Source organism: Cydia strobilella, chromosome Z, assembly GCF_947568885.1.
Source record: "Cydia strobilella chromosome Z, ilCydStro3.1, whole genome shotgun sequence".
Taxonomy (NCBI): domain Eukaryota; kingdom Metazoa; phylum Arthropoda; class Insecta; order Lepidoptera; family Tortricidae; genus Cydia; species Cydia strobilella.
The window spans coordinates 23,388,990-23,405,493 of NC_086068.1; the positions used below are offsets into that span (position 1 = coordinate 23,388,990).

General features: G+C 41.8%; 1 protein-coding gene across 1 annotated transcript in view; it reads left to right on the forward strand.

Moving 5' to 3' along the window:
- Positions 1 to 4,803: 4,803 nt before the first annotated feature.
- The window catches only part of LOC134754316 (tyrosine-protein phosphatase corkscrew-like), a 68,819-nt gene continuing 57,118 nt past the window's right edge, over positions 4,804 to 16,504 (forward strand). Inside the window, exon 1 of the mRNA XM_063690573.1 lies at positions 4,804 to 5,068. Coding sequence (XP_063546643.1) covers positions 4,914 to 5,068 — 155 coding nt within the window. The 5' untranslated portion in view covers positions 4,804 to 4,913. The remainder of the gene's footprint in view (positions 5,069 to 16,504) is intronic.

Genomic DNA, 16,504 nt, shown 5'->3' on the forward strand with positions numbered 1-16,504 from the left:
TAGCAAGGGGCTCAAAAGCGCACGAGATGTAAATAACTATGATCTCGTGTACACAAGATTTTTCACCTCAGCAGCGAACATATTTGGAAGGAAAAATACAACCTGAATTTTTTTATCCTCCTTCATCACTTTTTCACTCATGTTTTCATAAGCTTAATAACCGACATAAAATACAATAACAAACGAAATAATATGGAAATAACGAACGTTAATTGACAATTCCATCCCCAATTTTTTTTTGAAAAAAAAAAAACTGTAATATACGGTCCGAATTGCGGACGGCGGCTATTTGCCAACTATAGTAGAAATTGTTAAGTCGAATTATTAATTTTCCGTGATAATACTGATAATCTTTGTATTTCTTTAAGTTCATTATTTAAATTTTACAATAGAATACGTAAAATATAGTGTTTTTATATTAATCTTTTTCTTTCACTAATTAATTATTACGAATTCATACGCGTGTGTTTTGGAAGGATGCGTTCTGACTTATTTCAGGGGTCTATTATAAACCGTTCGCGTTAATATACTGAACTATTTTGTCTAGTAGTATTTCGAACTTGTATAGGCCCCGCACGCTGAAATAATATTCGAATATAAATGTCACTTGAATGTCATTTTGTCTCACTCTGAGCAAAATGCGATCTTGCTCACTGTTTTTAAGCAGCAAAGTGCCCTTGTTCGAGCTGCTGAGGTGGAAAATTAATTACACATTATTACTATTTATTAACATGAAAAAAAAAACGGTGTAGGTACCTACACCAAGATAGCGGCAGGACAGACCATAAATAAATAAAGTGTCAAATGTCATTCTGATGGACAATTGTTTTTTAAATTATATTTGTGGTTCTGGATTTCAGTTTTAGAAAGTGACGTCATGTTTTCAATATGATTATTTTAAACGACACATTATATAAAAAAACCGGCCAAGTGCGAGTCGGACTCGCGCACGCAGGGTTACGTACCATTACGGAAAAAAACAGCAAAAAAATCACGTTTGTTGTATGGGAGCCCCATTTAAATATTTATATTATTCTGTTTTTAGTATTTGTTGTTATAGCGGCAACAGAAATACATCATCTGTGAAAATTTCAACTGTCTAGCTATAACGGTTCATGAGATACAGCCTGGTGACAGACAGACAGACAGACGGACAGACGGACAGACGGACAGACGGACGGACAGACGGACAGCGGAGTCTTAGTAATAGGGTCCCGTTTTTACCCTTTGGGTACGGAATCCTAAAAAAGCAAAAAAAAAATGGGTTGCATAAAATGATTTTTCTTTTTAACCAGCCTTTTACCTTTTTTTTTTATTTTATTTTTTTAATAATAGGGAAGATGAAAACATGAAATCTTGTCAATTGTCAGGTGCCACATGTTTAGTTAGGCATGTATCTTATTCTTTAAACGAGCAATTCTTGTAAATATATATATATATATATATATCGATGAAATTTGCTATATGGGGGTTTTCGGGGGCGAAAAATCGATCTAGCTAGGTTTTATCTCTGGGAAAACGCGCATTTCCCAGATATTAAATATAATACAGGGTTAAAAAAAATAATTACTCTCGCCATCAAACTTCACAGTTTGGCGAGTTTTATGTATGTAATTTATATTTGGAGGATGTAACCAAATGGAGACGCCTTGTCTGTTATAAACTTCTGTACAAAACAGTCTGCCGATTTTTGCTCTTCAGATGTAATCCGCGTAAAAATTGCCAAGTCAGATAAGCGTCAGTCCATACAAGGTGTATGACCATTGGTCATAGTTTCGAGAGAGGAGAACGCCTACTATGGCTACTCCGTTTGGTTATATATCCTCCAAGAATTTATAAAATTTATTTTACTTTATCGTGAATAAAAATGCCAATTAAGGTTTAACAATTTTAAACCTTAATTGGCAAACAACATGGAACATTGAGTCACCATGAATCACTAAGTTACCTGGTGGCTGAAGATTTAATGTTGCGAAGTGTGCATGGACGCTGTATTCGTATATAGGTACATATGTGGCTTCAGAGGCGAGGGCAGCGCGGCGGCGCGGCGGCATGAATAGGAAATGCTCCTTGTATTCATTTTGTATGGTGAGAACAGAGAATTGCAGGTTCCAGGAGTTTTTTTTTATCGAAAACCCGAACCATATCCGTGACCAAGATCAAGCTCTGTGCACGGTTTGCCACCTGCCTCAAAACTTACGTTAAAACAACATTTTGTCAGGTGATAACCGATAGCCGATAGCTAGGGGCCATCTTTTGAATTTCGAGCTTTCGTTTTCATGTGGCTCCCTTTAATATAGTTGGTCAAACCAAATTGTCTCAAAAAAACTATACTCGGATGAGGTTCCTTTGGGTGCTAGTACTAGTGTAAGACAAAGATAGTAACTATGATATTCTCTGTCTATGTTTGAAATGAGACAGTCTTTTGACAAACTATATATCTCCACTACTAGGAGTATAGTTAACGCTATCTCTACTGAGCTCGTTCACTTACCTATATTAACAAGGCATTCTGTTAAACAAAAGCCATTATTTCTTTTGTGTGAGCCCGTGGCCTTTGTGCCTGAGGTTCATACACACAATGGCCACGCGCTCAGGCACAAAGGCCACGCGCTCACTCAAAAGAAATAATGGCTTTTGTTTAACAGAATGCCATTGTTAGTACAGGTAAGTGAACGAGCTCAGTAGAGATAGCGTTAACTATACTAGGCATTTAAATTCTACTAATAGTATTGAAAACAAGTGGCACTAAGTGGTCAATACCACCAGATTCCCAATTTCTATTTCTCGTATTTTAAAAATATAAATTCGACGTATTTCACAGATTTTCGAGTGACAAAATCGAGCGCTCGCAATTAAAAAAATTAAATCGGCCCTTAAGTCACTAATTACTATCACAAGTTATGAGTTATATGAGTCATAGTGAACAGTGCAAGTACCAAAATTAGGTTATTTTTTTATTGAATTATTTTTTGTGCAACAAGGTAGTAAGTTTTGGATATCACTTGTCGATTTGTTCAATTCAATGTAAGTACATCTTATGATTAAACTTATGGACATCGTATTATTGATGAGTTTTTTTAAATAAAAAAATGGTTTGATTGGCATAGTTACAAATTTGTATTCTAGGCTAGTTTAAAACTAAATAAATACTGACTAGTAGCTCTGTAGATAAGCTGTAGATATCACGAACTCGGATCCTCATGTTCTCGTCCGCCGTTTTAAATAAATACTGACTAGTGGCTGTGTAGGTAAGCTGTAGACATCACGAACTCGGGTCCTCATGTTCTCGTCCGCCGTTTTAAATAAATACTGACTAGTGGCTCTGTAGGTAAGCTGTACACATCACGAACTCGGATCCTCATGTTCTCGTCCGCCGTTTTAAATAAATACTAACTAGTGGCTCTGTAGGTAAGCTGTAGACATCACGAACTCGGGTCCTCATGTTCTCGTCCGCCGTTTTAAATAAATACTAACTAGTGGCTCTGTAGGTAAGCTGTAGACATCACGAACTCGGATCCTCATGTTCTCGTCCGCCGTTTTATATAAATACTGACTAGTGGCTCTGTAGGTAAGCTGTAGACATCACGAACTCGGATCCTCATGTTCTCGTCCGCCGTTTTAAATAAATACTGACTAGTGGCTCTGTAGGTAAGCTGAAGACATCACGAACTCGGGTCCTCATGTTCTCGTCCGCCGTTTTAAATATATACTGACTAGTGGCTCTGTAGGTAAGCTGTACACATCACGAACTCGGATCCTCGTGTTCTCGTCCGCCGTTTTAAATAAATACTGACTAGTGGCTCTGTAAGTAAGCTGTAGACATCACGAACTCGGATCCTCATGTTCTCGTCCGCCGTTTTAAATAAATACTGACTAGTGGCTCTGTAGGTAAGCTGTAGACATCACGAACTCAGATCCTCATGTTCTCGTCCGCCGTTTTATATAAATACTGACTAGTGGCTCTGTAGGTAAGCTGTAGACATCACGAACTCGGATCCTCATGTTCTCGTCCGCCGTTTTATATAAATACTGACTAGTGGCTCTGTAGGTAAGCTGTAGACATCACGAACTCGGATCCTCATGTTCTCGTCGGCCGTTTTAAATAAATACTGATTAGTGGCTCTCTGTAGGTAAGCAGTAGACATCACGAACTCGGATTCTCATGTTCTCGTCCGCCGTTTTAAAGAAAAACCCAAATACTGAATCAACAAAAAAAACCATTTGGAAATGTCGAACCTGTTAACAAAATTTCACAAAGTTGAGAAATACGACTTGGGACAACAACAACAGCCGGACGAAAGTATTTTTGTCAAGCTGAAACTGAGACGCTTCGCTTCGCTTGGTCAATAAAGTAATTTTCTCAAACATGCGCGGAAATATTGTCTTTACGTTCGTGATAATAGTCTGCGAAACATCATGTTGTAGTTTAATAAAACGCGCCGGCTATGGATTTTCACACAACCTTGGCGCCATAGTACCATCTACAATTCTATTTACACGGCCGATTATAAGACTATTATTGATTTTCTGGCAGTTTAGGTAGTCAAATAATTTAATTTCAGTACCATTTCGTACCTTGTCACAGTTACAATCAATATGAAAGTCGCTAGGGACCTCATACTATTGTCACTGTGATAAGGTACGAAGTGATACTGAAATTAAATTCCTTGACCGTACACTACATGCCTTTGTACCAAAGAAACTAGTGTGCTGAAGTACTGCTTGTAAACATAATAACAAATTAATATCACGTCAACACTGTAGTTAAAACGCTCTGCGCGAGTCATGCGTGCGCGCAGAGGTCACTTGAGTTCCAAACAGCGTGCGAAGCGGATCGCTCGGCGGTTACGGTCGCGCGCATGAATCTCGGAATAGCTTTATTAAACTAGTATAGATATAAATCTAGAGTAATGCCAAAGGATCCGCCCAGATTGAGCAGGCTCGGAGTGCTGGCGCCAGCGGCGCTGGCGGCTTGCATGGACGCCTCGGTGTTGGCCGTGCCGGCGGCTGGAGCTATCGTCTCCACAGTGCTCAAGGAGCTTAGCAAAGCTTTCATGCTTAAAAAGTAAGTTGGTTTTTTAATTTTTAATGTAAACTATTTTAGTGTACATATTTGTTATATAAATATTATATTAATATCAGAATCAGAAAAAGTACCTATACCGGCTATACCTACGAACTTTGTCCAACTCGTATTCTTAACATTAGACAAATGTTACCATATGTTCTGTTAGATATACCTAGGATCCATGGGTATATCTAATAGTAATCTACTCCTAATTGGTTGTGCATTCTACACATAAATAGTTTATAGGTATTATAAAAGAATTTCTTACGTGGATAAACACGTAATAAGTACCTATATAATGATGTACTTATATATAATAATATCTCTGTATTTAACTGATAACTAATGTTATCATGCTGCCTGGCGAATACACTTGTTAGATTAAGTATTTAAGTGTCCGGAATGTGTCTGTTCTCTATAATTATATACTTGTACACATTTGTTGTTAACAAACTAATAATGTAAGCTATAAATTATTGTAAGTAGTTTCAAATCGATAAGTAAAAATAGCCTTACCGATTTGAAACTTTGCAAGTACCCGTCCATATACACATAACAATTACATATATATAATGCAGGCGACAATAAAATAACAGGACTCATCGCGCTTATCTGATGACGGAGCCTAAAGATGGATAGTGGAACTCTTTGGTTATTATGATATCAATTATCAGAATAATCTATGGCACATGGAACTTATTCTTCTGACGGAAATGGCTTGCCAGACTATATACAATGTACGTACTGGAGTTCCTGATAATAACTATTGAACAACATTTTGTTTTATTGATTTTTAGTGCTCTTCAATTAAGCTCTTACACTTGTTTGTTTGCGGACCTGCGAACAATCTTTCCTAATAAGATATGGGTTCAAGTATCATAATTCATTGATCTTTAAAACAATCATAATCGTCAACGTCCGTAAATGGTGAAAAATTTAAGAATATGATTAGTTTTGTCGAGAGTCCAATTCTTATACTTACCGTGGGGCTTAGTCAATTTGTGTAAAAAATATCCTATAATATTTATTTATTTATACTTGCTGCCCTCAGCTAGACTAAATAGTACCTAGGTGTTTATTAAAAAAAAGTTAAAAAAGAAGTGCATTCCCGTTGCCAGGGAGGTTTTGAGATTATACTGAACAGCTTGTACTATGGGACTAACCCCGAAATCATGAAAAAAAATTGTCTGTTTCATATATTTTGGCTGGTCCTTTTTCTATGGGAAGGTTAATTTTCTTTTCGCGATTTCGTAGTTGGTCCCATAATATAAAATGCTCAGTATAATCTCAAAACTTCCCTGGCAACGGGTATGCACTTATTTTTTTGCCAACCTGTATAATAGGACCATTGTTTTGGAATAGAGCCGAGAATAGTCTTATAAAAATAGTAAAAAAACGGAAGTATACAATGATCAGTTCCTAATAGGGCAGAGGTGGGCAGCGCCGAAAACATCTCGAGCATTGAGACCGAGGCCGCTGCCGTCACGGTCACGGAGTCTCCCACTTCCACTGCCATCACTCGATATTAAAAACAAATTATCGTTTTTATCGCGTAAAGAAAACTATTTCTCGTCTAAATAATTTGTTTATCGAGTATAATCGTCTCCAGTACCAACTTAGTCATCCTAATTTCTCCGAATAAAGGATGACTCACGTTAGACCGGGCCGTGACCGGGCCGGAGCTTCCGGCGCTTACTTTTCTGTGACATGACAGGTGATCACGTGATGCTTCCCATAGAAAACGAAGCGCCGGAAGCTCTGGCCCGGTCACGGCCCGGTCTTACGTGAGTCATCCTTTAGGATAACAAACAATTCATTCAGTCATTAACAGAAATAAGTTAATAGTACATTACTATAGAGGCTGGGAAGTAAGGGGTTGCCGGCCGAACGTAGGTGTGGCCGGATAGTTATGAGACCGACAACCCCTTTTCACGCCGATGTATGTATGTATAGTGCTTTTCTCAAACATGCAATGAAATAAAGAAATGTCCACGAAATCAAGGTTTTATTTCTTAAGAAACTAATAAAAGTAAACTAGGCACAAAATATAACTACCACCTATACCTATCTTTATCACACGTATACATGTCGTATATTTTACACATGTAGTTTATCAATTTATTACACAAATTTTCAAGATATATTTATGTACTCGTATCTTTGATTTTTTCGCCTTGCATCCGTCTGGCTGTAGTTTTATCCACATAACTAAGTTTACATAGTTTTTTATGTTAATATTATGTTGCCTTAAACATGGAGTATAATTAACAGGTAGTCATTTAATATTTTCGTCGGAACTTATATTAAATAACGGCTTATTATTTTCGCGGCGACAGAAAAATTAAAGAGCAGCAAACTATTTGCAACTAAAATAATAACTTGTCAGCGATTAAATATTTTGGCAATCATTTATATTAAATGAGCTTTTAAACTAAGGATATTTTAAAATTCAAATAATGGCAGCTACTTTAAGGTAGCAGAAATAATAAACAAGATTACTGAAATCATAGGCGAGGTACTATAAATAATGACTTGGCGACTAATATTAGCAGAAGGATAACAAACTTTATATTAGTGGCAACTACAGGTCTCCATCTAAAAAAGCAATTTGGGCTTTGATTTGCTGGCAGCTTAAATATTAAAATGGGTGTTATATAAAAGTAATGGGGAGTTATTTTTTTAGTTTTCGAAACCATAATGTAATGAAAACGGCGACAAGCGCGTTCGTTTGAAGTGGAGTGCGGGGCGCGTATTTACAAAAGCTAAACTATTTCAATTTGAATTACCGATTCCTAGCCACGGTTGGCAAATGTTTTGTAACTGTCTACAAAATGGGAATCTAAAATTACACTAAATCAGTAGGTAGGTTAGGTTCGTTAGGTAGCTTTAAATGCCCGAAGGGCAAACCGCCCAGAAATAGGAGCCCCGCGAAGCGGGGCTCCGTCTAGTTAGCTGGCCACTAAATAAAACTATAGACCAAAATTATTATTTATACATGCAATTTTCAGCTTTGATTAAAGCTCTTAAAGTGTAGCACAAAGTATTTTTTTATGACCTTGATTTATTTTATATGCAATCTCCATTGAACAATTAGAGTAGGCCATTTTCAACTTTTTATCCGCTGTCATGTTTCCGCTTAATTAGTTAATTCAGTCGCCAAAACAATAACTCGATGCTAGTTTATATTGAAACAAATCCGAAAATTGATTACTTAGCTGCTACTTTTTACTTTATACTAGTCTCCGCAATTCGGGGATACCACTCAAGGCATATATCTACACACCAGGCCGGATGGTAAACTGTTCAACATCTCACTCCTAAAATCCAAAAAATACCGCGAGGATTTGTATGTTGACAGTTTGCTATTTGCTGACGACGCCGCCTTCGTTGCTACGTCACCGGGGGAGCTTCAGAGTATGGTACACAAATTTAATGCGGCTTGCAAACTCTTTTCTATGTCGATTAATGTCAAGAAGACAGTCGTAATGGCTCAAGGCATAAATCAAGACCCAACAATACAGTTGGATGATTTGCCTTTGGAAGTTGTTGAAAAGTTCTGGTACCTTGGATCAACCGTAACCAATAATCTCTCGCTGGAAGCAGAGATTAATATTCGTATTGGCAAGGCATCCACGATGTTCGGAAAGCTCAGTACAAGAGTATGGGACAATAAACATCTAACCATAAACACGAAGATGATTGTTTATCAGACATGTATTTTGTCCATACTCTTGTACGGTGCTGAGACTTGGACATCGTATGCCAAACAGGAACGGAGGTTGAACAGCTTCCATATGCGCTGCCTTCGACGTATTTTAAATATCTCGTGGAAGGATCGAGTCACAAACGAGAGGGTACTTAGCATCGCACGTCTACCCAGTATCACAGCAGTCTTAAAACAGAGACGTTTACGGTGGTTGGGGCACGTGCACAGGATGGAGCCCTCTCGTTTGCCACGTCAGACTCTCCTGAGCGAAATAGCGCACGCGAAACGACCGGTTGGGCGACCAATGCTTTATAAGGATTGCGCAAAGCGAGATATGTTGTCCTTCCGGATCGATCCCACCGACTGGGAAAGGGAGGCTGATGACCGCGACCACTGGAGGAAAACCCTGGGCAAGGGAGCAGCTGCACACGATGAAGCATGGCTTGACCTCCTTCACACTAGGCGAGAACTAAGACACCAGCGCGCTGATTTCCCACCTTCATCACCGGGCACAACATTCTCTTGCCCGCTATGCGGTCGCGGCTGCCGCTCTCGCATTGGACTTACTAGTCATTTACGTAAGTGCCGCAGTGTTATTATTATTATTATTTGGGGCGTTGTGGGCCTTTGAGTGTCACGTCGACCAAACAGTGATCTATTGTGACGGCCCTTTAAAGCTCATTACTAATGCCCGTTGAATCCAGAAAATTCCAGATTCTTTGGGCCGTAATGTTCTGTACCTCATAGGGTTGCAGTACGTGCCGCCCTAAGTAGGTACTTCTTTTTGACATTAGTGGTCCACAGGAACAGAGAATGTGCATTGCAGTCTCCTCTGACTCCTGGCAGAACCTGCATGTCGGATCTTGTATCTTTCCTATTTGAAACATGTGTTTGTTCAACTTGCAGTGTCCAGTCAGTATTCTAGTCACCGCGCAGGTTTTGTGTCTTTTGAGCCCTAGAAGCTCCTTAGCAACTTTGCTGTTGAATCCTTTAATTAGAGCTTTCGAGTGTTTTTGTCCTTTGACGAACTTCCACCAATCGATTGCTCTCGTTTTTTCTAAGTTGCTGAGCAGAGAATATGCATCCCGTTTTGTGGTTCCACAGAACGGTTCTGGGCCGACCAGGGTTGTGTCTGCGCCCTTTCTAGCAAGTTCGTCCGCTTCTTCATTTCCGTTAATGTCGGAGTGCCCTGGTACCCATCTAAGTATGACTTTGTTGGAGTTAGCCAGTGCATTTAGGTTGTTTTTACAGTTCTGGACTAGTTTTGAGTTTGACTCAAGTGAATCTAGTGCCAGCAGAGCAGCCTGGCTGTCTGAGTTGATGTAGATATGTTGGTGTCTTAGGTTTTTATCCAGGTTGATCTCCGCACATTTGTTGATGGCGAAGACTTCTGCCTGGAAGATTGAGGCCTGTGTGCCCATGCTGACGCTAGCTCTGAGCTTAGGTCTTTCACCATAGATCCCACATCCTACATCATTGCCTTTCTTGGAACCATCTGTGTACCAAATATGGCTTCCCTCCTCAAAGTACATTTGGCCGTTGGTCCATTTGTCTCTAGGAGGTATTTCTACTGAGAACAGTTTGATAAATTGACATTCTGTGTGCGTGTCATCAGTGGGCATGCTAAGGGTTTTATTTGCAAAAACCCAGGCCTTCAGCTTGGTTAGTGCTTGAGAGCGCCATTTTGGCCTGTTTAGCGTGCATATTCTGTAGACGCACTGCTTGGCCTCCTTTTGCACCTGCAAGTGGAGTGGTAAAATGTCCAGCAGTGCATCGAGGGCCGCCCCCGGTGTCGAGGAGAAGGCGCCTGTTACTGTTAAACAAGCCATGCGTTGCAGGCTGTTTAGAGTATCTATTGCCGTCTTTTGGCTGGTTTTGTTACACCAGACTGCGGAGGCGTAGGTTATAATGGGCCTCACTACCGCTGTGTATAACCACATAGCAATTTTGGGTCTTATACCCCATCTTGCTCCTGCCATTCGACAGCATGACCACATGGCCATTTTCGCTTTTTGTATAATTTTCCTCAGGTGAGCGTTCCAAGTTAACTTTTGGTCGAAAGTGACCCCTAGATACTTGACCTCTTCTGAGAACGGTATTATTTGTCCATTAAGTCTTGGTTCTGTAAGCTTTTCAAGCTTCCGTTTTCTTGTAAATGGTACTATTACCGTCTTACTCGGATTAATGGACAGGTCATTTTCTCTACACCATTTGAATATTGTGTTTAGAGCTCCTTGCATTAGGTTGGATATAGTGTGGAGGCAAGGGCCTTTGACAATGACTACAAGGTCGTCGGCATATCCTTGTGTGTCATAGTCTTGGCCTGACATAATTGCAAGAAGTTGGTCCACTGCTAGGGTCCATAATAGTGGGGATAGAACGCCTCCTTGTGGGCACCCTTTTGTGGTATAAAATTCATGCTCTATAGTATTGAGGGTCAGAGTGGCTACTCTGTTCGAGAGCATGCTATGTACCCATCTGGTGGTGGTTTCGTCTACTCCCTTTGATTTCATACCATTAAGTATGGTCTCTGTGGGCGTATTATCGAAAGCACCCTCGACGTCAAGGAACGCACATAGAGCGGTTTGCTTTTCCTCTAGGGTTTTCTGCACCTTGTCAACCAGGTCGAGTAGGGCAGTCTCCGTAGATTTCCCCTTTTGGTAAGCATGTTGGTTTACACTTAGTGGTCTATCCACCAGATATTTCGCTCTAATGTGCTGATCAATGATTCTTTCCATCGTTTTGAGTAGGAACGATGTTAGACTAATAGGTCTGAAGGATTTAGGTTGTGAATAGTCCTTTTTCCCTGCTTTCGGTATGAAGCGTACCTTGACCCTAGTCCATTGATCTGGTATAATTCCCCACGCAAAACTTGCTCGGAATATTCTGGCCAGATGCGGGAGGAGGAGGTCCTGTCCTTGCTGTAAAAGTGCTGGAAACACTCCGTCTTCTCCTGCCGATTTAAATGGTTTAAATTTTTCCAATGCCCATTTAATTTTGTTTGGTCTAAAGATATTAGTTGCCAAATTCCAGTCGATATTGCGTGCCCTGTGGATTTGATTATTCCTTTGGGCGCATAACTGTGTGTTACTGGTTGTGTACGAACCGGGGAAGTGGGTGCCTCTGAGCAAGTCTAGAGTTTCCTCTTCTGTGCTCGTAAAAGTGCCATCTGGTCTTTTAAGAAGGCCGAGATAGTTGGTCGGTGTCTTGGAAAGTATTTTGTGAATTCGCGCTCCTTTGTGAGTTTGGGCAATCTCTTCACAGAACCTTCTCCATGACCTCCTTTTTGCCTTCCTGATTTGTTTATTATATTCAGTCAACGCTCTACCATACCTTTCCCACTCATTCGGCGTGGTCGAGTGATTGAATATGCGACGTGTAGACCTACGGAGGTTTTCTAGCCTTTTGTTCCACCACGTCGTTGTGTTAGTAGTTTTTGCCTCTTTCAAAGGACAGCTTTGTTCGTAGGCCCTAAGTATGCCTTCAGATAATAGATTAACTGTCAGGTTGAGAGAGTCTGGTGTTTTGACATATTTTGGTACATCCTTTAGACGATTTTCCAGGTCAGCCTTATAGGCTTCCCATGACGTTTCTTTTGGATTTCTACGCGTTAGTGGTTCCCTATCTAGAGAGTCCTTAACACTGAACAAAATATGTCTGTGGTCCGACATTGAATTTTCGCTGCTGACACGCCAGTTGGCTAGGCAGCTTGCCGCCTTTTCAGTAGCGAAGGTTATATCTAATACTTCTTGCCTAGCTCTAGTTACGAAGGTGGGCGTGTTGCCCTTATTCAACAAGTGCAGACAATTGGTAAAGATAAATTGGGATAGTAACTCACCCCTTTTGTTGATTCCAGTGCTCCCCCAGATGGTGTGGTGGGCGTTGGCATCACAACCCACAATAAGTTCCGCCTTTTGTGCCTGAGCGTACTCTAGCACTTTAGTCAGTTCTTCTGTGGGGTCTTGCTTCTCTCCGGGCAGGTAGGCGGAGCAGACTATTACCTTCAGTGCTCCTCTCCCTTTGAGATCGACGTAGGCAGCTACTATATCTTCACTGCATAGCTCTGTAACAGGCAAGAGGTTAATATTTTTGTTAAATACGATGCAGGCTCTCGGTTTAGCTCCTTTTTCGTAGATTAGTACCTTTCCTGCTCTGTTGAGTCCTGTTGCCATGGACTTGGTGTTTATCCATGGTTCTTGTATGAGGGCGATGTCCAGGCCATTTTCGCCAAAAAGCTTCTCTACGACCGCTGTGGCCGCTATGGCGTGGTGGAGATTGGCCTGAAGGAACATCACCCCCCTACCCCTGGTAGCGTCTTTTTTATTTGCCACGGCGGTGGGCACTGCCGTGCCCTTGGTGGCCTCCTCCGTTCCCTCTACCCCTTGGGCGGTTTTTGCCCCTGTAGCCTCCCCTGTTGGCGAGAAACCGCTGCAACCCCGGAGGTCCTGGAGTGGGATTGGAAGTGGAAGGAGCCGCACGCTTTGGACCTGAAGGCACCTTTCGGGCGGGTGTTTGGGTTAGGGTGGTGGGAGGGGCAGGGTTTGCAGGCTGCGGTGTTGGGTTTTGGGTGGGTTGCGTTTCGGGCTGTTGGGTCTTAGGTTGGCCCTTTAGCCGAAACTGGACCTCCCGGAAACCTAGGTTTGCCTTTAGGTCCTTTTTTTTAAGATTCTCCACCGACACGTCGTCCAGAGACAGGGTTACCAAAACCCCACCCTTCTCGACTTTGGTGTGGAGAGTCTTCCATAACTCTGTGTGCAGCCCCTGGTTCTGCGCATAGAGTAGAGATAGCGACTGCTTGACCATGGAGTCGTCTATCTCAGGAATGAACACCATCCCTATATTAGGCTTAGGAAGCTCATTTTCAGGGATGACCCCGAGGTTGGCTTCCGGCCATGGTTTTAGGGTTGGTGTTACTTCCTCAAGCCAGGCTTTGGATCTTTGGTCACTGCATGTAATGAGTAACCAACCTGGCTTGTATGCATAACCCTTGAACTTTGGTCCCTCATCCATCTCCAGATTCGCAATCTTTTGCAAGATGGTATTGCATAGGGACCCCAACTGCGCGACGTTCATCGGCTTGGAGTCCTTGATTCCGACCCGGACCTGGCTAAGGACCTCGTTAAAGGGTTGTAGAGGTTGGGGTTGGGTTGGGGGGCTCTCACTCACCTTTGGGTTCTTGCTGGCGTTCCCCTGCGGTGATTTTTCCTCCGAGCGCGGCCGTTTGGCCGATTTCGGCTCGGGTTTGGAGTGTGAGGACCCGAACTTGTATCCCAACTTTTTAAGTTCCGCGAAGCTCTTTGCGGACAGTCGTAGCGCCTCCTCGTGCGCAACTCCTAGTCCTCTAAGAGCTTTGTAGCGGCCCTTCGCAGAGCCCGTCAATTTCTTGACGGACTTACGTGTGTCAGGGTTGGGAGCCTCCGTTGGGATGTTTGGGCAATGAATATCGCTCCTTTCATCCGTGTCGACGCTCTCCACTCCCTCCATGGCTTGCTCTGATGTTTGGGCAGAGTTTTCCGCACCTACCATCAGGGGCATTAGTTCCTGGCATAGGTCTTCCAGGGTACCTTCAGTTTTATTATTAACGTTCTCCATACAAATCCCACGAGAAGCTAGGGAAAAATGTGGTCGGTTCCAGCAGAGCCCCGCTTGCCGGAACAAGGCAAAATACTCCTCGAGGTTGCCCGGTATCGAGGGTCATCGTTAGCGGCTGAGCTTCCCCTCAGCCACGCATCTCTCGGCACGATTGTTCCACCTTAGATTGGGGATTTTTTAAAGAGGTTGTCTCCTCTTGGAGTGGAGTAGGAGAAGTGGTGTGAAAGGAAGCCTGGGGTTTGCATTCCGGGTCCCAAATGTGCGGAGGATCGTTCCGCACATTCAGGCTCCGGACTGCAAACCCCAGGAGAAGGGAAGGTAAGACGGGAATAACAGACGGGAAATGACGTTTTGGAGCATGGGATTACAGACAGGAATTCTAGGGTAAGGAAAGGAACACCTGGCGGGTGGGGATGCCACATCACTTGGCGTGGCCCACACCAGGCGGGGCCCTCATACTTGGCTACTAGTGATCCGGGGTATGTTGGTAAATGTAGCGACGCCCGTTACGACCACTAGCATTGCCCGGGGGAGACGACCCACCCACAAGTGTAACCCTGGGTGAGCTCGGCCCTGATCCGCGGCGGCAGATACAGGGCCGACGGGGACGTGTATGACGGACTTGAGGTGTAGGCCAATAGCTCAGCGTCGCATACCTGAGCGTACCTACCCCTCCTCCCCCCCGCCGCAGTGTTAGGGACGTTGTTTAAACCATCATTTAATTGATGTTGAAGGCCAATGATGATGAGTCTCCGCAATTAGTCGCCCACTTATTATTTTTGCTACCCCCTTTAATTTTTTATAAATCCCTAAATCAGATTAATTTGTCGCCGCGTTAAATACATGCGTTAAATAAATAACACAATCAACAACGCACAATAAATCCAATAAAATAGAATTACAGAATGAAAAATGTTCAACTTTACCTCCATAACGATTAGAAAAATACCTACGCGTGTTTGAGTAGACATTTTTACCGCAAATATTTAAATGAAATGTTTTAAATCTTTATATGTAACAGTTAAATTTGCAATTCAATATTATTGGAATTTGTTAATAATGTTTTATTTATATTTTTTTTGTAAGTTTTATACAAATATAACTGCAAAATATATCAAATATCGTTTATTGTTTTTTTTAATAGGCAGATACATACATACATACATATAATCACGCCTATTTCCCGGAGGGGTAGGCAGAGACCACGGATTTCCACTTGCTACGATCCTAACATACCTCTTTCGCTTCCTTCACTTTCATAACATTCCTCATACACGTTCGCCGGTTTAGGGTGCTCTTGACCTGGCCTTTCTTCAGGATTTCCCCGATCTGATCAGAGAAAGTCCGCCGAGGTCTGCCCCTTCCAACTCCCGTTTCTACCTCTCCCTTATATACTCTCTTTGTTAGCCTCCTTTCACTCATTCTTTCCACGTGTCCAAACCATCTCAACATACCTTTCTCAATTTTTGTCACTACATCTTCGCTCAGTCCACACTTTTCCCTTATCACACTGTTCCTAATTCTATCTTGTAATCTCACCCCACATACACTTCTCAACGCTCTCATTTCCACTGCATTGACTTGGCTTTGATGCCTCTTCTGCCATACCCAACTTTCGCTACCATACATAAGTGTAGTACCATACATAAGTGTGTGTAATAGGCAGATGGTCATTCAAATTCAAAAAAGCAAATAATGGTTATAGTTTTTTATGGCTTAATGCCAGATTGCTGTGTCACAAATATATGTGAAATGGAAATTAAAATAAATTGGCCAACCCCGCAGTCATAACTGCGGTAGCAAGTGTCCCGTGCGTAGGTAATCCATCTAATATCGTACGCATCGTTGACGGATTAAATTTTAGGCATATCTCAAACACTATGAAATGCAGGGCCTTATTAGCTATAAAGCTTTATAATACAACCGGATTAAATCTCACCTCGAAATCCTTCCAAAGATATGAAATTTGGTATGTATGTTAATTAAAGGTCTCTTTTTCATGTCCACACTATTTGACATTTGGGGACCTCGAGGAATCGCAGCCATCTTGGAAAATGTGTACCATCCTGGAGAAATTTGCGTTTTACTCTAAATATACGTTCTCTATGATTATATAGTGTAAGGCAACATTAAAG